Source organism: Pleurodeles waltl, chromosome 1_2 (assembly GCF_031143425.1).
Source record: "Pleurodeles waltl isolate 20211129_DDA chromosome 1_2, aPleWal1.hap1.20221129, whole genome shotgun sequence".
Taxonomy (NCBI): domain Eukaryota; kingdom Metazoa; phylum Chordata; class Amphibia; order Caudata; family Salamandridae; genus Pleurodeles; species Pleurodeles waltl.
Window position 1 is genome coordinate 1312910655 of NC_090437.1, and position 25937 is coordinate 1312936591.

General features: G+C 51.5%; 1 protein-coding gene across 9 annotated transcripts in view; it reads left to right on the forward strand.

Moving 5' to 3' along the window:
- LOC138250922 (major histocompatibility complex class I-related gene protein-like) overlaps positions 1–25937 on the forward strand; it is a 687827-nt gene that overhangs the window by 333997 nt on the left and 327893 nt on the right. For all 9 annotated transcript variants that reach the window (XM_069205605.1, XM_069205614.1, XM_069205610.1 and 6 more), the window contains one exon: positions 7279–7329. In XM_069205605.1, coding sequence (XP_069061706.1) covers positions 7279–7329 — 51 coding nt within the window. The remainder of the gene's footprint in view (positions 1–7278; positions 7330–25937) is intronic.

Sequence of the window (25937 nt, forward strand, 5' to 3'; positions counted from 1 at the left end):
ACTGACTTAAAAGATTTATACAGTTATCTTTCTGCTCTGCAGTAAGACAATCTGCCAGTACTACTCCCTCCACTAAGCCATCAGCTTCAGTGGTGGAGAAGAGATCAGGGAGAGTGTCACTCTCTGCTGCTTCCTGTCCCTCATCAGTTGCCATGAGCAGGGTGAGATCAGCCCTATCATAGTAGGTTTTCAGGGGGTTGACATGGAGTACCCTAAGGGGACTCCTGGCAGTGCCAAGGTCTACCAACTAGGCAACCTCACCCTTTTTCTCAACAATTAGATGGGGCCCACTCCATTTGTCCTGGAATGCTCTTGGGGCCACATGCTCCAATACCCACACCTTCTGTCTTGGATGGTACTGAGTCAGGACAGCCTTCTGGTCATGCCATTGCTTTTGTAGCTACCGGCCGGCCTGAAGGTTTTTACTGGCCTTTTTCATATACTCAGCCATTCTTGATCTTAGGCCAAGTTCATAGTCCACAATGTCCTGTTTAGGAGCTTTTAAAGGTTGTTCCCAACCCTCCTTAACAAGAGCAAGGGGACCTCTCACAAGGTGCCCAAAGAGGAGTTCAAAGGGGCTAAAGCCTACTCCTTTTTGGGGTACCTCCCTGTAAGAAAAAAGGAGGCAAAGGTAAAAGGACATCCCATCTCCTTCTGAGTTTTTCAGGGAGTCCCATTATCATACCTTTGAGAGTTTTATTAAACCTCTCAACCAGACCATTTGTTTATGGATGGTAAGGAGTTGTGAACTTGTAAGTTACACCACACTCCTTCCACATTGCTTTGAGGTATGCAGACATCAAGTTACTACCTCTGTCTGACACCACTTTCTTAGGGAAACCCACTCTGGAAAAGATACCCAGGAGGGCCTTTGCCACTGCAGGAGCTATAGTGGTCCTTAAGGGGATGGCTTCAGGGTACCTAGTGGCATGGTCCACTACCACCAGGATAAACCTATTGCCTGAAGCTGTTGGAGGGTCAAGGGGGCCAACTATGTCAACCACTACCCTTTCAAAGGGCACCCCAACCACTGGAAGTGGAATTAAGGGGGCCTTTGGAGTGCCACCAGTCTTGCCACTGGCTTGGCAGGAAACACAAGAGCAACAAAACTCTTTAGTGTCCTCTGACATATGATGCCAGTGAAACAAGGGAACAAGTCTGTCCCAAGTTTTACTTTGGCCCAAATGCCCAGCCAAAGGAATGTCATGTGCAAAGGTAAGAAGAAACTCTCTTTATTGCAAGGGAATGACCAATCTCCTGGCAGCTCCATGTTTAGGGTCCCTTGACTCAGTATACAAGAGGTTGTCTTCCCAATACACCTTTTGGCTATCACTGACATCCCCATTCTGCTGTTTGACAGCTTGCTGTCTTACACTCTCGAGTGTGGGACAGGTCTGCTGTGTCACACTCAGCTCTTCCCTTGCAGGCCCCCCTGCACCCAAAAGCTCAGCAGTGTCTGCGGCCAGCTCATCTGTTGTAGGTTCTGCACAGGGAGAGGATTCCTCTTCCTCAAAAGGGGAATCTTCTGGAGAGGGAGGGATAGTGGGCAAGGATTTACCCTTCCTACTCCTAGCTTTTGTGAGCACTTGGTCCATTGTTCCATGATCCAAGTTTCTCTGTCCTTTTTGCTTTTTGGCCTGAGCTCTTGTCAAAGCAAAAATTTGCCCAGGAATGCCCAGCATTGCTGCATGAGCCTCCAACTCCACTTCAGCCCAAGCTGATGTCTCCAATCATTGCCTAGTAAGCAATCTTCAGGTAATTCAGTGGCTACCACAATTTTCTTTGGACCAGTAACCCCACCCCCAGCTGAGATTCACAACAGCCATGGGGTGGCTAAGTTTGTTATTGTGAGCATCGGTCACTTGGTACTGCTGACCAAGTAGGTGTTGATCAGGGTGAACCAGTTTCTCTATCACCATAGTTACACTGGCTCCTGTGTCCCTGTAGGCCTCAACCTCAACACCGTTGATTAGGGGTAGTGGCTTGTACTTACCCATATTAAGGGGGCAAGCAACCAAGGCGGCAAAGTCAATGCCATCATCAGAGACTAAAACAGCCTCTGTGGTCTCCCTAACAAGACAAACCCCAACTACACTGCCAATAGTGAGCCCAGCTACACCCTGGTATTGGGTATTTGTAGTAGACTTCCCACCACCACTGCTATTACTAGGGGCACTAGAGGTTGCATTTGGGGTTATGGTGGTGGGAGGTTTGGTGTTTTTCTTTGGACAAGTAGAATCACTTGCCCAATGGTCTTTTACTTTGCATAAATAACACCAAGGCTTTTTCTGATTGTTAGAAGAGGATTTCAACCCACCACCCCCAGAGGATTTTTATGGGCCTGATGAAGACCCAGAATGTTTTTTATCTTAGTTCCCACCCTTGTCAGAAGACTTACCATCCTTCTTCTTGCCATCCTTGTCAACCCCTGTATGAACTTTTCTGTTCACTCTTGTTCTGACCCATTTGTCTGCCTTCCTTCCCAATTCTTGGGGAGAGGTCAGATCTGAGTCTACCAAGTACTGTTGCAACAAATCAGACACACAATTGTTAAGAATATGCTCTCTCAGGATCAGATTATGCAGGCTTTCACAGTCAGTCACCTTACTGCCATGGAACCAACCCTCCAAGGCCTTCACTGAACAGTCTACAAAGTCTGTCCAGTCTTGAGAGGACTCTTTTCTGGTGTCTCTGAACTTAATCCTGTATTGTTCAGTGGTTAAGCCAAACCCATCCAAGAGTGCATCCTTCAAAACTTTGTAGTTGTTAGCACCACTTTCCCTGACAGTAAGGAGCCTATCCCTACCCTTACCAGTGAAAGATAGCCAGAAGATAGCAGCCCACTGCCTTTGAGGGACCAACTGTACCATACAGACCCTCTCAAGTGCAGCAAACCACTTGTTTATGTCATCCCCCTCCTTGTAAGGGGGGACTATCTTATGCAGGTTTCTGGAATCTTGCTCTCTAACAGGATTGCTACCAGAAACACTGCTGCTGCCACCACGGGGAACTAACCCCAATCTCTGTCTTCCCCTCTCTACATCCAGGGATTTCCTGTCTAAGGCCAGATGCTGCTGTTTAAGCTTCAGCCTGTCCTCTTCCAACCTCAGCTTTCTGAGTTCCCTTTCTATTAAGTTATCCTCAGGGTGGGAAATGTTTAGATACAGAGGAGATTTGGGATTTGGCTGAGAGAGACCTGTCCCTAACTGGCTGGACCCTAGTAACCTGGCCTTTAGGAGTGAAAGATGCCCTACTAATGTGTGACCCTCTCCCAATTCCAGTGTCAGTAGGTGGCCTGCTAGATGGCAGGTCTTTGTAAGAACCCTCCCCAATCCCTTCAGGGACTCCTCTGAGTCTGACTTGGCACCCTCCCCTCCTACCTCCTGCCCCTGGGATGGACCAGACGGGTTCTGGTCATTCTCTAGGTGAAGGTTGAAGAGAAAGTCCTTGGTAGGATTCTTACAAATGCTTAAACCTCTTTATATGCAGAGACCCCTCAAACCTTTAAAGTTTAAACTCTCATAGGTTGCCTGAACAATTTTGGGAGTGAGATCTACTGCAGACATGATAGAAAAGGTTTAGGACAGAGAGAGAAAAGATTTCGATCTTTTGAAAGTACAGAGAATAAACTTTTTCAAACTTTTAATTTAAAAGTTTTCAGAACTTTTCAGAAACTTTCTAGAAAGTTTTAGAGAAGGACAGTAAACTCTTTTGGTTCAATGTGTATATATTGAAATATTTGGTATATGTTTTTCTTCTGAAAAGCACCAATGACAAAGTGGTAAAGCAGTTACAAGTACTTATTCCTCCGCTGCACCACCAATGTAGGAGGCTGGCCTGGCTTATAGTGGGTACCTTGTGGTACTTACACCTTGTGCCAGGTCCAGTTATCCCTTATTAGTAGATTAGAGGTGTTCTAGCAGCTTAGGCCGATAGAGGTAGCTATAGCAGAGCAGCTTAGGCTGAACTAGGAGACATGCAAAGCTCCTACTATACCACTTATATCATATAGCACTATATCATAAGAAAACACAATACTCAGAGTTACTAAAAATAAAGGTACTTTCTTTTAGTGACAATATGCCAAAAGTATCTCAGAGGATACACTCCCTTAGGAGGTAAGTAATATACCCAAATTATATGCACACAAACCAAAATCAGGTAAGTAACAGTTAGAAAAGTAGTGCAAACAATGTAGAATCACAATAGAATGCAAAAGGGAGAAATATGCCTAGGGTCAACACAAACCATATACTCCAAAGGTGGAATGCGAACCACGAATGGACCCCAGGCCTAGTGTAGTGTGTAGAGGGTCGCTGGGAGTGTAGAAAACACTAAGGGTGTCCAAGATACCCCACCATAAGACCCTGAAAAGTAGGAGTAAAGTTACCCTACTACCCCAGAAAGACAGTAAAGTCGGGATGGGGGTTCTGCAAGGACAACAACTGACTGCAAAACACTGAAGATGGATTCCTGGACCTGAGGACCTTTAAAGGAAGGGGCCCAAGTCCTAGAGTCACGCAAGTGTCCGGGGGGGGGGGGCAGGAGCCCACTAAACCCTGGATGAAGGTACAAAAGGGCTGCCTCCGGGTGGAAGAAGCCAAAGATTCTGCAACAACTGAAGGTGCCAGGAACTTCTCCTTTGGTCAGAAGATGTCCCATCGTGTGCTGGAGGAGGCAGAGTTGTTTCCATGCAGAAAGACTGCAAACAAGCCTTGCTAGCTGCAAGAGTTGTGGTTGAGGATTTTGCGTGCTGCCAGGGCCTAGGAAGGACCAGGAGGTTCCCCCTTGGAGAAGGGAAGAGAGGTGGTGCTCAGCAACACAGAGAGCCCATGCAGAAGCAGGCAGCACCCGCAGAAGTACCCGAACAGGTACTTAGAAGATCTGAGGACAGCGGTCGACTCAGAGTCACAAAAGAGGGTCCCACGACGTCGGAGTCCAACTCAGCGAGTTGGGCAATGCAGGACGGAGTGCTGGGGACCTGGGCTAGGCTGTGCACAAAGGAAGTCTTGCAAAAGTGCACAGAAGCCCGAGCAGCTGCAGTTCATGCAGTACACAGGATTACTGTCTGGCATGGGGAGGCAAGGACTTACCACCACCAAATTTGGACAGAAGGGCCACTGGACTGTCGAAGACACTTTGACCTAGCTCCTGTGTTCCAGGGACCACACTCATCAGGATGAGAGGGGACCTAGATGACCGGTGATGCAGAAGTTTGGTGCCTGCGTTAGCAGAGGGAAGATTCCGTCGACCCACATGTGATATTTTTTTGGCTTCCAGTGCCGGGTGAAGACAGACAGCCCTCAGAGCATGCACCACCAGGAAACAGTCGAGAAAGCCGGCAGGATGAGGCGCTACAGTGCTGCTGGTAGTCTTCTTGCTACTTTGTTACGGTTATGCTAGCGTCCTGGAGTAGTCAGCGGTCGATCCTTGGTAGAAGTCGAAGAGGGAAGTGCAGAGGAACTCTGGTGAGCTCTTGCATTCGTTATCTGATGAGATACCCACAGGAGAGACCCTAAATAGCTCACAGAGGAGGATTGGCTACAGAAAAAGGTAAGCACCTATCAGGAGGGGTCTCTGATATCACCTCCTGGCACTGGCCACTCAGAGCTGTCCATTGTGCCCTCACACCTCTGCATCCAAGATGGCAGAGGATTGGGACACACTGGAGGAGCTCTGGGCACGTCCCCAGGGAGGTCCTGGTCAGGGGAGTGGTCACTCCCCTTTCCTTTGTCCAGTTGCGCGCCAGAGCAGGACTGGGGGGATCCCTGAACCGGTGCAGACTGGCTTATGCAAGGAGGGCACCATCTATGCCCTTCAAAGCATTTCCAGAGGCCAGGACAGGCTACTACTCCCAGGCCCTTCACACCTATTTCCAAAGGGAGAGGGTGTAACATCCTCTCTCAGAGGAAATCCTTTGTTCTGCCTTCCTGGGACCATGCTGCCCAGGCCACAGGGGGGCAGAAACCTGTCTGAGCTGTTGGCAGCAGCGGTAGCTGCAGAGGAGACCCCAGAAAGCTAGTTTGGCAGTACCCGGGCTCTATGTTGGAGACCCGGGGATGCATGGAATTGTCACCCCAATACCAGAATGGTATTGGGGTGACAATTCCATGATCCTAGACATGTTACATGGCCATGTTCGGAGTTACCATTGTGAGGCTACATATAGGTATTGACCTATATGTAGTGCACACGTGTAATGGTGTCCCCGCACTCACAAAGTCCGGGGAAATTGCCCTGAACAATGTGGGGTCACCTTGGCTAGTGCCAGGGTGCCCTCACACTGAGTAACTTTGCATCTAACCTTCACTAAGTGAGGGTTAAACATGTAGGTGACTTATAAGTTACTTATGTGCAGTGTAAAATGGCTGTGAAATAACGTGCGCATTGAAATATATTATTTTAAAAGTGATAGTTTTCAAACATGAATTTAGAAGCATTCATTCTCCCCCCACCTAGACATCAGTGCCAATAGTGAACTAACTTGTTCAGTAACAACTGGGGTAGCCTCAGTTCCTTTTATAGATGAACGCCCAGGATGTTACGTAGTTCACCCCACCTTCAGCTGGGGGGGGGTATGCTATAGACCTGTCAGCCTTAAGGTGGTCTTTACTCAAGCTTGTTGCGTTCACCACTCCTACTTTTGATGATCCCAATTTTGCTGGCCTGTGGACTCTAAACATTTTACCACTGCTAACCAGTTCTAAGGTTCTTGTAATTTCTCCCTAAAACATGCTCGAATTGGCTTACACCCAATTGGCATATTTCGTTTACTTGTAAGTCCCTATTAAAGTGACACTACCTGTTTCCTGGGTCTGTAAATGAAACGCTACAAGTGGGCCTGGAGCACTGATAGTGCCACCTGTTCAAGTAGCCCCTTTAGCACGTGTCAGGTCTGCCATTGCGGCCTGTATGTGCAGTTTTAATCTGCCTTTTCGACCTGGCAAAAGAGACCTTTTGCAAGGCCCAGAGCTTCCTTTTTAATACATAAAAGCTCCCCTCCAAGGTAGGCCATGGACAGCACAGACGGTAGGGTGCAGTATATTTAAAAAGTTGGACATGTGCTTTTAGGTTTTACGTATTCTGGAAGTTAAAAACAGTTAAATTTGTTTTTCACTACAGAAAGGCCTACCTCTCCCATTCCATCTGAGGTTTTGCAAAGTACAGTATTGATATAATGCTATGAATTAGCAGATATTAAGGCACAACAAGAATTCTGAATGCGCTTCAGCTGCTGTTACTTCTCATAATGAACCTTCTTCTTTGCTTTCTCTCTAGAGACCTATCCTGCTCTGACCGACCACCCAGATAGCATCACGACTGTTGCAGGTGAGAAACTCCAGCTTTCGCCTTATGTCAAACCAAACCAAAAAAAAAAGATTATCTGATCAAACTGCTCTTGGGAACGAGATCATGTGTGCAAGTTAAAATGCTGGTAAAGCAGATATCTTGCCTGTGTCTAGATTAGTCCAAGATGTTCCCTTATAACACTTCCACAAGCCTCTAATGTTGGAATCAGGCTATTCCAAGACTTTTAAGTCCTCTATGTATTCAGCTTAATATACTACGATTAAACATTGTGTCTGCATTTTTTCTATTGTATGATAAAACATTTTGATTGTTCGTGGAAGCTGGCAGTTCAGGTGAATGAGGGGTAATTTGGTTTATGATGCCAAGATTATGTCAAATTCCACCCATTGGAATTGATTTAAGAATGTTAGAAATCCAGTTTATGTGCACAATTTCCTCCTCAAGAGGATTTTATGAATTTCGCAATTAGGCAACAAACGTCACTCGCCTGTGTCTCTGCCTTGTATCAGTAGAAAAGTCAAATCTTTCTGTCCTTATGGTTTTCAAGCTCACCTTTCACTTCCCTTGTGAGTGCATCTCTGTAAGCTTGAGCAGTATGAATTGTAGCTGCTGCAACGGTACATGTGGAATGTGGGACACTTTCTCTTCAAAGGCGGGCATTAGGCAGCACAGATGTCCCTCAGGAGAGAATGCCTGTCATCCTGGCCCTCTTGATTGATAAGGTGCCTCAATTCCTATGATCTCTAAGATTGCTCATTCACACCTCTACTGTGTTACTCTCTCTCCTATTCTTGGTGTTTTGTCACCTAGCTGCTGTGTCCTTGCAGCACCATCACCGCATTAAGGGCCTCATTTGTATTTTTGGAGGAAGGGAACTGCAACTCAGCAGCGATTAAGATTCCCGCCCCACAAACATGGTAGTCCAACCTACCATCCTATATAAAGGCAAACCTTGTTTGGCTACTTAACTACTTTCCTAAGACTGAGACAAAGTTGGGGTTGTGAGCTATCGAGGTTTTCAGGCATGTGAAGGTTGTAGGACCTTTCCTCACAGCTAGGTAATCCCATAGTTCCAGAACAGTTTTTTGTGGGGGTGCCAATGTAACTGCTCTTTAATCTAGACTGAATTGGGAGCCACACTAACTCTCAGAGCCGGTGCCAACCCCCTGCACAATCCACATGGAACCAATGTTTCTCATTTTGTGCACCACCCATTCCAACATGCATTATAGATGAGCTGCCCAGCAGTTGTCTAGGTGGCTCACACTGTCTAACCCCCCTTTATCTCTGGGCATCATGGCGAGTTATTAGAGATGCATCACAATTTACTGTTGCATTTGCACGACAGTATGCTGACTTAGATGTGGGAGATGTTCATGATGGGGATATGCATGAGGAGGGTCTGAAAGAACCATAAAAGTCAGTGGAGGATATTCATCTCGATGATGCTAATGCGGCGTAGCCATGATAAATAAAGTGGGCAGTATCTCTGGAGGTCTTCAAGAATGACTTTGCAATAATTTGCCCAATTTGCCTTCATCCATATCTCTAATTACGGAGCGATGATATGACTCAGGTATGGGATTGAGGTGGTGGCCCATTGATAGGGGCTTCATGTTGGAGGGGTGCTAAGTCCTGTGATGATACCTTGAGGTTCAGGATGTATGATTTGTCTTCATTCATTTTGAAGCCAGATACTTGTTAGTACGGGTAAAGATCGGACATAAGTGGCAGTAGGGAGTCTAGTGGTTTTGCAAGTGTTAAAAAGAGTCTGTCTGCGAATAGATTTGATTTATGTTCACAGCCTCCAAAATGAATACCTGCGATTGCCTGTATGGGCCTCATTTAAATTTTATTGGGGCAGTACATTTACCATCACAATTATAATATCAGCGGGGGTATCATATGCTGCCATTATTTTAACTTTCATCTTGGCCTCTTGAATTTTACCGAACATTGGCGGTCATTACAACATTGGCGGTAAAAGCCACTTATCGCCGTGCAGAACACCGCCAACACACCTCCGCACCCACGGAAATCCACCACAGCTATTATGACCCACTGCACGGAATCCGCCAAAATTCAGACACCCACACAAGTCCGCCACACCAAAGGTCAGTGATAAACTGGCAAAAACAAAACCTCCACCGTCACGGCAACAGAAATACGCCCACACTATCACGACCCACGAATCCACGCGGTGGTCTTTCAACCGCGGTATTCAATTAGCGGTACACACCGCCGCGCTCAAAATACACACACATTTACAAAACACAGCCACATTGGACAAATCTAAATACACACACCTGACACATATACGCACACCACTCCCACACACCCAATACTATATAAAACACACACCCACATCATCCACAAACCCCTATGACTAGAATCACAGAGAGAAGGCCAGAGAGAGACACCACCATCAACAAACTAGCATCCACAGGCACACAACACCATCACCCACATAACTTCCACGCACCTCACACTACACACCACTACATATCAGCACACTTATCACCACACACACCACCCCACACATCACCCACACCACCCCATGGCACGGCAAAAACACCCCAGGTTCTCGGAGGACGAGCTCAGGGTCATGGTGGAGGAAATCGTCTGGGTAGAGCCACAGCTATTCGGATCACAGGTGCAGCACACCTCCATTGCTAGGAAGATGTAGCTATGGCGAAGAATAGTGGACAGGGTCAACGCAGTGGGACAGCACCCAAGAAATAGGGATGACATCAGGAAGAGGTGGAACGACCTACGGGGGAAGGTGCGTTCCGTGGTCTCAAGACACCACCTTGCGGTTCAGCGGACTGGTAGCGGACCCCCTCCTACTCCCTGACAACTAACAACATGGGAGGAGCAGGTCTTGGCGATTCTGCCTCCTGAGGGCCTCGCAGGAGTTGACGGAGGTATGTACTCTGGTAAGTCAAATCTCTCACTATTTCATCCCCCACCCAACCTGCATGCCATCACATACCCCCACCCTCACCCTCATCACTCCAACTCCTCACAAATGTCCCAATATCACAAACCACACATCCCAACACTAAGCCCTGCATGCAACAAAAAAGCATGGACAACCAACACCAAAGCATGCCCACTGCACAAACCCACACACCCCCCTAAACCATCCTCACACAAGGTCCCACACAGGAATGCAAGCACTGGGGTACACGGTCAACCACCCTTTGCACACCACGGCACACACAGATGCAATAATCATGCTTTTACACCCCTGCAGGACCCTTACCCAACGTCACCGCACAGGAGGATCCAGACATGTCCACACCACCAACAGAAGAGGCCCACAGTGATGACAGCAGCTCTGTCCAACTGGATCTAGATGACCAGCCCGGCCCATCGGGGACCTCAGGACAGTCGGTTCCCATCACACAGTCACAGGCCACTACAGAGCTTCCCCCCTCTGGAAACACCAGCACAACACCCACCCAGCGGGCCCATACCTCTGTCCCTAGGACACGTCAATCAGCAGTGTGTCCACCACTACAGAAAACCCAGGCTAACCCACCACCCCAACAACAACAGGGACCTGGGGGCAGTGGTAGTGGGCACACGGTCCAGGGGACGGAGGCCCAGGAACACGGGGAACTGGGAGGGCTGCTGTGCGACAGGGGGAGGATAGGCCAAGGGAACTCACTCTCCACGAGGCCCTCTGCAACATCATGGGAGCCTACCACCACTCCCAGGAGACAATGGCAATGGTACTGGCCAGGTTTCAGGAGACCCAGCGCATGCAGGAGGAACAGTATTTGGGGTTCAGGGAGGAACTCAGAGCCATCAATCACACCCTGGGCAACATCGTAGGGGTGCTAAAGGAAGTACTCAACACCAGGAGGGATACTGTGGCACAACAAGAGGCCCCTGACACTAGCCTGGACGATGAACTGCCCACCACCTCTGCCGGCACTAGTGGACAGGAGGCACCGCCACAGGACCACCACACTAGCACCCCACCCCCTGCAGAGGGAGAACCAACCCGCAAACGGTCCCTGAGATCCAGGACAAAGACAGAGAACGATGCCAAGACCCCCGCCAAGAAATGAGACCACCCTGAATGTCATCTTTTTGTCCCACTTTGTCACCCTGTCCATCCTCAAACTGCCCCAGCTCCACTTCCTATGCCCATTTGGGCAATGCACCTGTGAGACCAATAGACTGGACTCTGCCATTGAAGTACCTCCACCATCACCCCTCCCCATTTTGCAACCCCCTCCTATATATAGCACTTAAATAAACACCCTTGAAGCACAAAACAATTTGGAGTCAGTCTGTGATTTCGAAATAGTGTGTTATCAATTACTGTGGCGAAAAGCTCTTACATTTGTAATGTTAACATACTTATGTCACACAGCTCTAGTCCATGAGGAATCAAAGCACATGTCACACAGTGGGACCCACATCTGTGAAATCGTAAGGGAAAGTGACAACTCAGTGACCAAACACTGGGTGAAAACGACAGACAGTAGAGAGGCAGTAATGTTAAAGCACATGTAGTAGGCAGGTTTGTATTCTTACCTGTGTCTCACTGGAAATATTGCAGGATCACCGAGTCCCTGTTGTCGATGTCCTCTTCTTCTGCTTCCTCGTCTTCACTGTCCACAGGCTCCACAGCTGCAACAACACTGCCATCTGGACCATCCTCCTGCAGAAAAGGCACTTGTCGTCGCAAAGCTAAGTTGTGAAGCATACAGCAGGCCACGATGATCTGGCACCCCTTCTTTGGTGAGTAGAATAGGGATCCACCTGTCATATGGAGGCACCGGAACCTGGTCTTCGGGAGGCCGAAGGTACGCTCGATTATCCGCCGTGTTCGCCCATGGGCCTCATTGTAGTGTTCCTCTGCCCTTGTCCTGGGATTCCTCACTGGGGTCAGTAGCCATGACAGGTTGTTGTAACCAGAGTCACCTGCAAATGGCGAGGGACAACACATACTAACTTGTAGGGATATCCCCAGACAACCATTCCCACTGACTTGGTTCCAGGTGTTCACCTAATAGCCATACACAGTGCTTCTGGAGTTGACCTATCACATAAGGGATGCTGCTATTCCGCAGGATGTAGGTGTCATGCACTGAGCTAGGGAACTTGGCATTAACATGGGAGATGTACTGGTCGGCCAAACATACCATCTGCACATTCATGGAATGATAACTCTTCCGGTTTCTGTACACCTGTTCACTCCTGCGGGGGTACCAAGGCCACATGTGTCCCATCAATGGCACCTATTATGTTAGGGATATGTCCCAGGGCATAGAAATCAACCTTCACTGTAGGCAAATCCTCCACCTGAGGGAAAACGATGTAGCTCTGCATGTGTCTCAGCAGGGCAGACAACACTCTGGACAACACTTTGGAAAACATAGGCTGGGACATCCCTGATGCAATAGCCACAGTTGTCTGAAATGACCCACTTGCAAGGAAATGGAGCACTGACAGCACCTGCACTTGAGGGGGGATTCCTGTGGGATGGCGGATAGCTGACATCAGGTCTGGCTCCAGCTGGGTACACAGTTCCAGGATTGTGGCACGGTAAAGCCTGTATGTGATGATCACATGTCTTTTCTCGATTGTCGATAGGTCCACCAGTGGTCTGTACACGGAGGATACCGCCATCTCCTCACATGTCCCAGCGGACGGTGCCTATGAAGGACAACAGCGAGCACAGAGTCAACCAACTCAGAGGTACGTACCCACAGCTTATACAGAACACGATTCATAATCCGAAAAGTGGCCTGTATGTGAGTAGAGTCTAGGCCTAGGTATGTGTGACGCGGTTACAAATAAAGCCATGTGGGCCCCTGAAATGACGGCTGCCTGACCTCTACAGTGGGACAATGGGATGTGAGGTAACTGTGCTGGCATTGTACACCATTGCGGTAGGCAGTCGAAGACCGCGGCGCAATGCTGCATTGGTTAACATTGGACCCTATGGGTCCCAGGAGCCAATGACGATGTACGCCGGCAGTGACAGTACCCACCGTCGCGGACGTGACTGCCCTTTTCTATCTGTTCAATCACATGATACCTGATCTTCGACAGGAGAGGTACCTACACTGCAAGTGCTGCTGTGACCTCGGTCTGGAAGAGACAATGGCTCGAGTGTCTGGGGAAAGGGCCCCTACCTTCACATAGGAGCAGTTGGAGAAACTCATGGATGGGGTCCTCCCCCAGTACACACTACTCTACGGTCCTCCAGACAAACAGGTAAGTACACTGAGAGCATGCTGTATGGGCTATGCCTGTGTGGAGAGGGGTGGATGTAAGAAGGAAGGGGGGAGAGTGCGGCGTGCATGAAATGACAGTGAGTGCATGTGCCACATGCCAAGGGTAGGGATGTGGGCCAATGACTGTGATGGTGCAGTTGGTAATAACTTTCTCTTTCCTTTGTACAAATCATGTAGGTCAGCGCCCACCAGAAAAATGATATTTGGCGTGCCATCGCCAAGGACGTCCGGACCCTGGGGGTCTACCACGGACGGAGAACCCACTGCTGGAAATGATGGGAGGACATTCGCCGCTGGAGCAAGAAGACGGTGGAGGCTCAGCTGGGGATGGCCTCCCAACGTGGGAGGGGTGCCCGTCGCACCATGAGCCCCCTGATGTTCAGGATCCTGGCGGTGGCATACCTGGAGTTGGATGGACGCGTGAGGGCATCACAGCAGCCACAAGGGGGTGAGTACACTCTCATCCTGCTGATTTAGCACGCAGTGGAGGTGTCTGGGTGCTGGAGGTGGGCTGTGGGTTTCCCTAGGCCAGGGCGAGTTTAGTAGGCAAGGTCCCTCCGTAAGGCAGGCCAAGTGGCACCCCACCCCACCTCTGTAGAGTGCCAAGTACACCTAGTCATGCCCCTGTGTCATGCATGTGTGCAGATGTCATCCATAACCTAGTAGGCCATGTCCCAGGGATTGCACAGTGGAGCCCAAGAGAGTGGCGTAGTGCAGGGGGCTTCTGTGTCTGTCGTGTACGCCAACGGTAGCGGTAATGCATGCACTCAACATGTCTTTCTTCTGTCGTCCCCGTCTCTTTGTGGTCTCCCTGTTCTTGTGTGCATTAGCATCATCAGGCGGAGGAGCAGTGGCACCGGAGCAGGAGGGAGCTGCATCCCACATGGCCCTGGAGGGCGAAACTACGGATTCGGAGTTCACCAGTGGGACGGAGGGCGAGGGGAGCTCCACGGCAGGGACAGGAGCTGACACCAGCGACACGGACTTGTCCTCTGAAAGGAGCTCTTTTGTAGTGGCGGCAACATCTGTGCCCCCGCATCTACAGATACAGCCGCCACCCCCCCTACCAGCACCGCCCTCCCAGCAGCCCCTCAGCCTTTGCCCCGTGCCCGCTCACCCAGGAGGGTGGGCATCACCTTCTCCCCAGGCACCTCAAGCCCTGCCCCAGTCACCCCTGCTGCCCTCAGTGAGGAGGCCATTGACCTCCTCAGGTCCCTCACTGTTGGGCAGTCTACCATTTTGAATGCCATCCAGGGTGTAGAAAGGCAGTTTCAACAAACAAATGCATTCCTGGAGGGCATTCATTCTGGTCAGGCGGCCCTTCAGCGAGCTTTTCAGACTCTGGCCTCAGCACTGATGGCAGCCATTGTCCCTGTCTCTAGCCTCCCCCCTCCAACTTCCTCCACCCAGACCCAATCCCCTATACCCCAGCCTATCCCAAGCACACCTTCAGACCAGCATGCACACACCTCAACACACAAGGGAAGCTTAGGCAGACATAAGCACCACACATGCCACAGGCACTCACGCAAGCATCACACACATGCAGACACATCAACATCCACTGCCTCCACTGTGTCCCCCTCCTCCTCGTCTCCCTCCTCCCTCCCAGTCTCCTCTACACTCACACCTACATGCACTACATCTACAGCCACTACTGCCATCACCCGCACACACACCACCACACCCCACTCATGTGCAGTCACTACCCCCACTACCATCCACACATCCCCTCTGTCCTCTCCCAGTGTGTCTGAAACGCCACCTCCCAAGATACACAAACGCAGGCACACACCCACCCATTAGCCATCCACCTCCAGCACATGCACCTTCACCCAAAGTCACCAAAACAGAGACAGAGAGGACCGCCAGCACAAGCCCCGCTGGGCCAGAGAGGACCGCCAGCACAAGCCCCGCTGGGACAGAGAGGACCGTCAGCACAAGCCCCGCTGGAACAGAGAGGACCGCCTGCAGCTGAGTCGCTGCAAAGGAGCCCGCCGCCTCAAGCACCGCTGAACAGGGCACCGCCGCCTCAAGCACCGCTGAACAAGGCACCGCCGCCTCAAGCACCGCTAAACAGGGCACCGCCACCTCAAGCACCGCTAAACAGGGCACCGCCACCTCAAGCACCGCTAAACAGGGCACTGCCGCCTCAAGCACCGCTGAACAGGGCACCGCCGCCTCAAGCACCTCTGAACAGGGCACCGCCGCTCCAAGCACAGCTGAACAGGGCACCGCCGCCTCAAGCACCGCTGAACAGGGCACCGCCGCCATAAGCACCGCTGGGCCTTGAGCGCCAAGGGCACTGACACTACTGAGTCAGTCCAGAACCAGTGGAGTATCACATCCACTACCTCTGTCCTTAGCAGGATGAAGCACTCTGGGCACCAGGCCCCCTCCAGAACCAGTGGAGTATCACATCCACTACCTCTGTCCTTAGCAGGATGAAGCACTCTGGGCACCAGGCCCCCTTCAGAACAAGTGGAGACTGTTATCCACTTGAGAGACTGTGGCTTTGCACTCCCCAGGATGCAGCAGTGGGCAACCCTCCAACTGTAGAGACTTGAGAGACTGTGGCTTTGCACTCCCCAGGATGCAGCAGTGGGCAACCCTCTCACTAAAGAGACTTGAGAGACTGTGGCTTTGCACTCCCCAGGATGTAACAGTGGGCAAGCCACCCATTGTAGAGACTTGAGAGACTGTGGGTTTGCACTCCCCAGGATGCAGCAGTGGGCAAGCCACCCACTGTAGAGACTTGAGAGACTATGGCTTTGCACTCCCCAGGATGGAACAGTGGGCAAGCCACCCACTGTAGAGACTTGAGAGACTGTGGCTTTGCACTCCCCAGGATGGAGCAGTGGGCATGTGGCCCCCTCGTGGATTTGGCGTTGTGCACTCAACCGGCTGAGGTGCCCCCCCTTTCCCTCCCCCTGAGGTGCCTGTTTTCTTGCTCTCTGATGCCCCTGCAGTGTTCTCTCCGTCATGGTCGGGGATCTTGTGTGGGCCTCGCCTATACCGTGTGGGCCCAGTGTTCCACGGACTTCATTGGAGCACTACCTGGACTACGAAGCTTGGTGTATATTTTGTTTCTGGTGTATATATATATTTTTGCATACTTGATTTTAATATATTACAATGGTTACACTAATTTCCTTTTGTCTTTGCATTCTTCCGGGGGGGTTGGGCGGGTGTAACTATAATGTATAAATATGTAACTATAATGTATAAATATGTATTAGTGTGTGTGTTGTAGTGGGTGAGGGTGGGGGTGGGGTTGTTGTGTGTGTGTGTCCCTTTTTTTTCCCTCCCCCTCGTCTGTGTCCTAGGTGCAGTACTCACTGTTGTCTTCGCCACCGGCATTCGTGCTCCTGGTAGAGGAGCAAGAAGATGAGGGCTGGAAAAATTTACAGCTCTGGTTCCATGACTTGTGGATTCCTTGTGGGATGTGTAGAGGTGAGCGTTTTCCCTTCAAAGTCCTGTTTCTGTCGTGTTTTTGTCCGCGGTGAATCCGCCCCGGAAAAGGTGGCGGATTGGTAGGTTGTGATACTGTGGGCGGTACATTGACTTGCGCATGTCTGTTGGCGGTGACCGCCAAGCTGTTTGTCTGTACCGCCGTGGCGGTCGGAGTGTTAAAGTGGCTGTCTTCGTTGGTGGTTTCCGCCATGGTCGTAATTCCAATTTTTTTACCGCCGGCCTGTTGGCGGTCTTACCGCCGCTTTAACACCATCCGCCAGGGTTGTAATGACCACCATTGTGTCTAAGGAAGCTCAGCTCACTCAGTCATAAACTTCTTTGGTGTCCAGGGAGACCAATAAGGCTGGTATTTCTAGTTGCGTACTTTTCCTACAAAATGTGCGAGGCATCTCACTTTATCTGACCCCTGTCTGTTATGGATAAAGCCAACTTGATCAGGGTCTATCATGCAAGGGAGGTGGGATTCCAATGTGAGTGAGATTACCGTCATGTATCTTCTTGCATCTTTGTTGATAAGAGTGATAGGGCGATATGATGTGTAGAGTGGGGGATCCTTTCCTGGTTTGGTGGTGAATGTGATCTTCTCTTTGCACATTCTGGGCAAAAGGCTGGTGTTTCATGTGAAAGTGTTGAATGGGGGAATAGTTGATCTTGCAGTTCAGGGAGGAAGAGTCAGGCTTGAGTCCGTCTGGGCCTGGAGATTTCCCTGTAGGTAGCTGTTTAAGAGCTTAGCAGGTTCTGAGATGTCAGTAATGACTTCCAGATTGTCTCTGTGTGGGGGCCTATAGTTGGCCTATAGTTGGCTATTCGCAACCTTAAAAAGTAGGTGTGGGTGTCAGTCGATTTTCCAACCCCAATTTTCAAAAGGGCTTGGTAGAAGGAATGGATTGCTATCTGCTTTTCAGTTTCTCCTTTCGTGAACATGCCATTTGGATTATTCCTATTTCAACGATTAGTTTCTTTGTGAAAACCATGATCAATTTTCACAACTGACTACTTGCTGAATTTGGAGCTTTATGGATGCATCCATAGATTTCACAACCGTTTCCAACAAAAAATGCAAGTAGGTAGAAACAACTAAAAATATAAACCCTTGAACGCCACTTGGAAAATTGAAAAAACTTTTATAAAACAGTTGAGTTTCTTTAACGACTCTTCCTGTTCCTGAAAACTGGGGAGATGGTGATCTTAACACACCAAGGGGGTCATTCTGACCCTGGCGGTCAGTGTTAAAGCGGCGGCCAACCCGCCAACAGGCTGGCGGCCAAAAATATTGAATTCTGACCCTGGCGGGAACCGCCAACACAGGCAGCCGCATTAACACTCCGACCGCCACGGCAGTACAAACAAACAGCGCGGCGGTCACCGCCAACAGGCAGGCGGCAGACAATGTACCGCCCACCCTATCACGACTCACCAATCCGCCACCTTTTCCGGGGCGGGAGCCCCGCCGATAAAAACACGGCGGAAACAGACATTTCAAAAGTAAAACGCTTACCTCGACACACTCCACGAGGAATCGGAACAGCATGGAACCCGAACTCCACATCCTCCCAGCCATTGCCTTCCTGCTCTTCTTCCAGGATCACGAACCTCGCCGCAGACGACAACGGTGAGTACTGCACCTACGACACAGGGGAGGGGGGAGGAGGAAAGGTTACGGGCACACACATACGCGACACACCCACCCCACCCTCACCCCGACCGAAATACCTACACACCTATGCATATAAAAAGTCAGAGTGACACCCCCAAACCCCCCCCCAAAAAGCTAAGACAAAAGGCAATGAATGTAAAAGTAGAACTATATTATTGCAACAATAAAGTATAGCGATCTTAGCAATATATGAATAATAAATACACATCTAGAACTATATACATACAAGTAGCAAAAGTCCGGCCCAGTCTTTCAAAGTCCAAATGTCCGTGGGCCAATGTGCAGCAACACATGGGCAAAGCCCACACACGAGAACGAGTCCATTGGAGAGAACACTGCTGGGGCATCACAAAAAGATAAAACAGGCACCTCAGGGGGAAGGGAAGGGGGGGGCACCTCAGCCACATGAGTCCACGACGCCAGATCCACGAAGGGCCTCCATGCCCACTGTGCCATCCTGGGGAGTGCAAAGCCACAGTCTCTCAAGTCTCTACAGTGGGTGGCTTGCCCACTGTGCCATCCTGGGGAGTGCAAAGCCACAGTCTCTCAAGTCTCTACAGTGGGTGGCTTGCCCACTGTGCCATCCTGGGGAATGCAAAGCCACAGTGGATGACATAGACCACTGGTCATGGAGGAGGCATGGTGGGCAGAGTGCGTCGTGAAGGCCTGCCCGACACAGAACCGGGACTGCCAATGGGCCAGCGGTGCTTGACAGGAAGGGCCCAGCGGAGCGGTGCTTGACAGGAAGGGCCCAGCGGAGCGGTGCTTGAGACGGCGGGGCCCAGCGGAGCGGTGCTTGACAGGAAGGGCCCAGCGGAGCGGTGCTTGACAGGAAGGGCCCAGCGGAGCGGTGCTTGACAGGAAGGGCCCAGCGGAGCGGTGCTTGAGACGGCGGGGCCCAGCGGAGCGGTGCTTGACAGGAAGGGCCCAGCAGAGCGGTGCTTGAGACGGCGGGGCCCAGCGGAGCGGTGCTTGACAGGAAGGGCCCAGCGGAGCGGTGCTTGACAGGAAGGGCCCAGCGGTGCTTGAGACGGCGGTGCCCAGCGGAGCGGTGCTTGACAGGAAGGGCCCAGCGGAGCGGTGCTTGACAGGAAGGGCCCAGCGTAGCGGTGCTTGAGACGGCGGGGCCCAGCGGAGCGGTGCTTGACAGGAAGGGCCCAGCGGAGCGGTGCTTGAGACGGCGGGGCCCAGCGGAGCGGTGCTTGACAGGAAGGGCCCAGCGGAGCGGTGGTTGAGACTTCGGTGCCCAGCGGAGCGGTGCTTGACAGGAAGGGCCCAGCGGAGCGGTGCTTGACAGGAAGGGCCCAGCGGAGCGGTGCTTGAGACGGTGGGGCCCAGCGGAGCGGTGCTTGAGACAGCGGGGCCCAGCGGAGCGGTGCTTGACAGGAAGGGCCCAGCGGAGCGGTGCTTGACAGGAAGGGCCCTGTTCAGCGGTGCTTCTCACGGCGGGGCCCTGTTCAGCGGTGCTTGAGACGGCGGTGCCCTGTTCAGCGGTGCTTCTCACGGCGGTGCCCTGTTCAGCGGTGCCTGTCTTGTGTTTCCAGTGAACCACACCTGGCCAATACTTGCCGCTCAGTCTGCATCGGACCTCTCCGTTGCGGGGCCCTCCTGTGATGGAGCCCTCGGGCCCTGTGTCTCCTCCGATACCCCCGGAATGGGGCTGGTGGGGCCCTCATGGCCAGGTCGGCTGCTCCCTGCCTTTTGCTCCTTGCTGCCCTTGCCCTCCTTGGCAGACTGTCCGTGGCCCTTGGCTCCCTTACCCGATGTGGCAGGTGACGGTGTAAGGCTACCCTCCTTGGGGGCAGGCGTATCAGGCCTGTCGCGCCTGCCCTTGAGTTTTTTGCTCCTCTTCCCAGGCGGGGGGGGTTGGCTGTGCCTTTGCTGCTGGACGATGTCCCTGCCCAAGGAAAGGGCGGACTCCAAAAACCAGGCACGACGTTCTTGGGAGTTGCTGGGCTGGTGGTGGCTGAGGTGTTTGTGGAACTCTTACGGGATGGAGGGGGTGGGTCAGGTGAGGAAAAGAGGTCATGTTTAGAGAGGAAAATTTTCTTTGGAGCCATGGGAAGGGTAGCTGGAGTGGGTATGGGAGTGGAGGAAGAGGATGTGGTTGTAGGAGAGTCAAGGGTGCTGTCTTTGGGTGCAGGTGCTTGGGCTGGAGGCTGACGTGAGGTGGATGGCTGTTGTTTGGGTGCCTGCCTGCGTTTGTGTGGTTGGGAAGCGGGGGTGACAGACACACTGGGAGAGGACACAGGGGACGTGTACATGGCAGTGGGGGTGGTGACTGCACGTGTACAGACTGTACTGGAGGGTGTGCTGGTGATGGGTGCAATGGCTGATGGTGGTGTGCTTGCAGGTGTGTGTGGAGACGTCACAGGGAGGGAGGAGGGAGACGAGGAGGTGGGGGACACAGAGGAGGTAGTGACTGCTGGCATGTCTGCATCTGGATGTTGCTTGGGTGAATGCTTGTGTGTTCTGTGGTGCTTATGTTTGGATGAGCTGCCCTTGGGTGTTGAGGTGTGTGCAGGCTGGTCTGTAGGTGTGGATGGGATAGGCAGAGGAACAGGGGAGTGGGACTGGGTGGAGGGAGTCAGAAGAGGGAGGCTGGAGACAGGGACAATCGCTGCCGTCAGTGCTGAGGCCAGAGCTTTGAACGATCGTTGATGGGCAGCCTGACCCGAATGAAGGCCCTCCAGGTATGCATTGCTTTGATGCACCTCCCTCTCCACACCCTGGATGGCGTTCAAAAGGGTAGACTGCCCAACAATGATGGTCCTCAGGAGGTCAATGACCTCCTCACTGAGGGCAGCAGGGGTGACTGGGGCAGGGCCTGAGGTGCCTGGGGCGAAGGAGATGGCCGGCTTCCTGGCCTTGCGGGCACGGGCCGAAGGCCCAGGGGCTGCTGGGAGGGCGGAGCTGGTGTGCTGGGTGGCGGCTGTACCTGTAGGATCGGTGGGCACGGATGTTGCCGCCACCGCAAGGGAGCTCCCTTCCGAGGACGTGTCGGTGTCGCTGAGGTCTCCACTGGTCCCCGTGGTGGAGCCCCCCTCGCCCTCCGTCTCACTGGTCATGTCGGAGTCAGTTGCATGGCCCTCCGGGGCCATGTGAGATGCAGCTCCCTCTTGCGCCGATGCCACTTCTCCTCCGCCTGATGATGCTAATGCACACATTCACAGAAAAACAAAGAAAATGGGGGGGGGGGTGGTGGAAAACATAAAGACAAGTTGAGTGCATGCATTGGGGACACCGTTGGCGGAGAGGACAGATACAGAAGCCCCCTGCACTACGCTGCGCACTTGGGGTACACTACTCATTCACTGGGACATGCCCTACAAGCCTATGGGCGACAACTGCCCACACAGTATACACTGGTCCATGAATCACATTACTAGGCACCCTACAGAGGTGGGGGGCGGGGGCACAGGACCATACCTCACGGACGGGCCTATCTTACAGAAATCGCCCTGGCCTAGGGATACCCACAGCCCTCCTCCCCCCCCAGGCACCTCCACTGCGCGCTAAATAGCCGAATGTGCTGGTACTCACCCCCTTGTGTCTGCTGTGATGTCCTCAAGCGCCCATCTAAATCGGGGTAGGCCACCGCCAGGATCCAGGACATCAGGGGGGTCAAAGTACGACTGGCACCCCTCCTAGGTTGGGAGGCCATCCCCAGCAGAGCCTCCGCGGTCTTCCTGCTCCCGCGGCGGATGTCCTCCCACCTCTTGCGGCAGTGGGTGCCCCTTCTGTTGTGGACCCCCAGGGCCCGGACGTCCTTGGCGATGGCACGCCAAATGTCGATCTTCTGATGGGCGCTGACCTATGTGACATGTACAGGGGGGGAAGAGAAACATCATCACCTTTCTGCATGCTCGATGTGAGTGGCCCCCCCTCCCCAACCTTGCCATGTGGCACATGCTCTCATCTGTCGTGCCATGCATTCGTCATTCGCTGCCCTCGCCTCCATCGTACATCCTCCCCACTCAACCCAGGCATTGGGCACTATGCATTGCCCCCCGTGTACTCACCTGTTGGTCTGGAGGCCCGTAGAGTAGCGCATACTGGGGGAGGACCCCGTCCACGAGCTTCTCCAACTCCTCGGAACTGAAGGCGGGGGCCCTTTCCCCAGTCGCAGCAGCCATTGTCACTTCCAGACCGAGGTCACAGCAGCACTTGCAGTCTAGTTCCTCTCCTGTGGATGATCAGGTCTCGTGTGTACTGCCAATGGGATACCGCGGTTGAAAGACCGCCGCGTGGATTCGTGGGTCGTAATGGCATGGGCGTGTTTGTGTTGGCGTGACGGTGGAGGTTTGGTCATCTCCAGTTTATCGCTGACCGCTGATGAGGCGGCCTTCAGTGGATGTCGGGTTTTTGGCGATTTGGCAGTTGTAGGTCAGAATGACCGTGGCGATTTACTGCGGCCGCGGCGGTATGATGGCGGTCTTCTGACCGGCGGTAAGAGCCTTTTACCACCGAGGTCAGAATGACCCCCCAAATCTTTTATTTATACCATTTGGCACTGGTCTGCTGGGTACTGTGATGAAAAGCTCTATTGCAGCTTGCTGTTTCCCTGTAGCCATGCAGGAGGTCAGCTAACTGTTCCTTTGAGTCCATGTTGTTGTAGTCACTAGAAGAAGAAGGTCCTGTCCTTAGGGCTCCTGACAGGTCACAGACCACAGATCCATTCCTCTTCTGATCTTCTGCAGGACCAGAAAGTGTTCTGAGGAAAGCTGTTTGAGGTTCCAGCTTTGTAGGGTTCACCAGTTCTAGTGATGCTGGAATGAGAATTCAGCTTAAAAAACAAAAGACGAAGCATCTAGCAAAACCTGACACAGGGTATCAATGCTGTTATTTAACCTTCCACCACAAGAACCATTCACTTTCATATGATCGAGGTGGATGGCCCTAAATTGCAAATTGATGTCTGGGGGCCACTTGTTATTAACGAAGACAGCACCAGACATGCTAGGAGTCACCCTGGGACCACAGAAAGTATCAGGAGTGGAAGCGTTTGTGCACTTGTTAGGTGGTTTTGCTACCTCCAGGAGTCTCTTCTCGGGGCCAAACAGTGTCTTCCCCTATAGCTCCCTTCCTGCACTTCCCGTCTAGCTCATTCTGGATATTGCTAGGCTCGGTGAGAAGGTACAGCGCTGTAGGATTTATCTTGTGGCGGGTCAGATTTAACACTATCCATTGGGGCTCTACTCTAGTTGTATTTTGGCCCTAATTCTACACAGGTACAGATGGAGGAGGCATTTTGCTTTTCAGGGGCAACCTTTTGGTATAAGTAAAGCCTATCTGCACCTATTGCATGTGGTATCAGCAAACAGACATAACATGACCCGGCTGTTATCTTGGAGCCCACGTCAGTCATGTGCTGATACCACATGTATAAAATAGCAATGTGTAATGCATGTGGGATGTTAGTGTTGGGTGAGGTGTAATTAAAGGTGATGTGAGAGAGGCCGCTGCACAAGCGTGGTGACATTTTTTGAATTGACTCTATTAGACTAGATTGTTCTTTGGAAATGCATTGATGCAGTACTATCACTAGCAAACAGAGGGTGTATAAATGCATGAATACACATAAATGTCCATGACCTCGGGATGGAAGTTCCTTGGTTTGCAACCAGTTAAAAAAAAAATTAATAGGGCAGGGTGTAGTTCAGCATTCTTTTGGGGGCGTGGATGTGGAAGGTCTTTGTGGCTCTTGATCCTGTTGCATGGGAAAGTTCTTTGGATCAGTTTGTGGCTCTTGATTCTAGTGGGGGTGCAGGTGCAGCCGCTGAGAATGTGATGTTCCACTTAGCTGCTCGGCTGCAGACCTGTTGGGCAAAAGCTATGCTTGGTTGTTATGAAAGAAAGAACATTATATTATTGCATGTCATCAGTTATTAATTCCTGCATTTCTGTGATTCTGGTAAGGCACCAGAAGGTGCCCCCTCTTGAAATACCTGGTCTGAAAAAAAGGGTTATTGTTTTTATTTTTATGTGTTTTTGGGTCTCCTCCATCGCTGTGCTTTGACCAAAGTGCACGTCTGAGTGGTATACTTTACCGGGTGGTGCTCATACATGATGGTAATTTTATCATTTCGCTTTTGCCTTCTTGGTGTTGCCAGCCCTCTAGTGCTGTAGAGTGCTCATCTGGGTGCCATCGGTGTAGGCAGTGTTTTTATCCTACATGTGCGTGGGGGATGTAAAAGAGGCGTGTCATGCTGAGTGTTGGTTGGTAATCACAATGTGCCTTGAGGTCACATTTGTACCCCTCTGGTCCCAGCATGTGGTGTGCATTGTGACCTTCCCAAATGGCACCAGGTGTCTTAGGTACACCCTTTTCTTGAGGCTTCCTTTGAGCTTGCTTTGGGCTTCTTTGGGTTGTTGCCTAGACCTCTAATCTCTACTATCGTATACCGGTGAAGGTCGAAGAGTTGATCCGTGGGCCCTGTGCCTCTGATTTGTGGAGCTCTAGATTGGGATTGTTGCACCCTTCCAACGGTGTGCGAGGCCTTCCATGTTGCCCGACTGCTAGGCCTGCTGCTGGGGTGAATATATTTCTGTATTCTATTGTGCTCGGAAGTGCGATTAGTGTTTTGGGCTCCCTTCCTTGGCTCCCCTCTCTCCCTAGGACCATGACCTTTTGGACCGACAGTTTGTGGATGCTATTGTGGTACTTCTGAGGGTAAGTAGGAGGCAAGGATATTGTCGCATGGAGAGACTGGAGCATGGCCAGGAACTCATCGAAGTTTGCCCGAATTATAGGAAAGGCATACGATGGTTGGTTGTCCTGGTGAACCCCTCCACTGACTTGACACCATGCGGTGCTCTGTAATCTGTTAGGATTCGTGTGTGCTGTGAGGGTCACTTGGTCTTCACCATCCCAAGTGCATGGTAAGCCTGGCCCTTGACACTAGAGGACAGCTTTGTTTAAAAACGGAAAAAGGGGGCCCCCATTCAGCTGGGCACTGCTGGCGGCACTATTGCTGTTGGGGGGTATTAAAGCTTACTGTGCTTTTGCGATCTATGTGTGTTGAAGGCATTGCTTCCCCAAATAGTTACCTCTCTCTACTGCGATTGTTACCCCGATCTTTGTTGGACTGGCATTTGGCAAAACAGGAATGGTTCATTTACTTAAACATTACGCCCAGGAGAGCAGTTACAGAACCAGGGTCTGAGGAATGTCTCTCATTGTACATAGATTGAAGCAAGTTTTTATACATTTCTCTGAGTGCAATAAAACCATA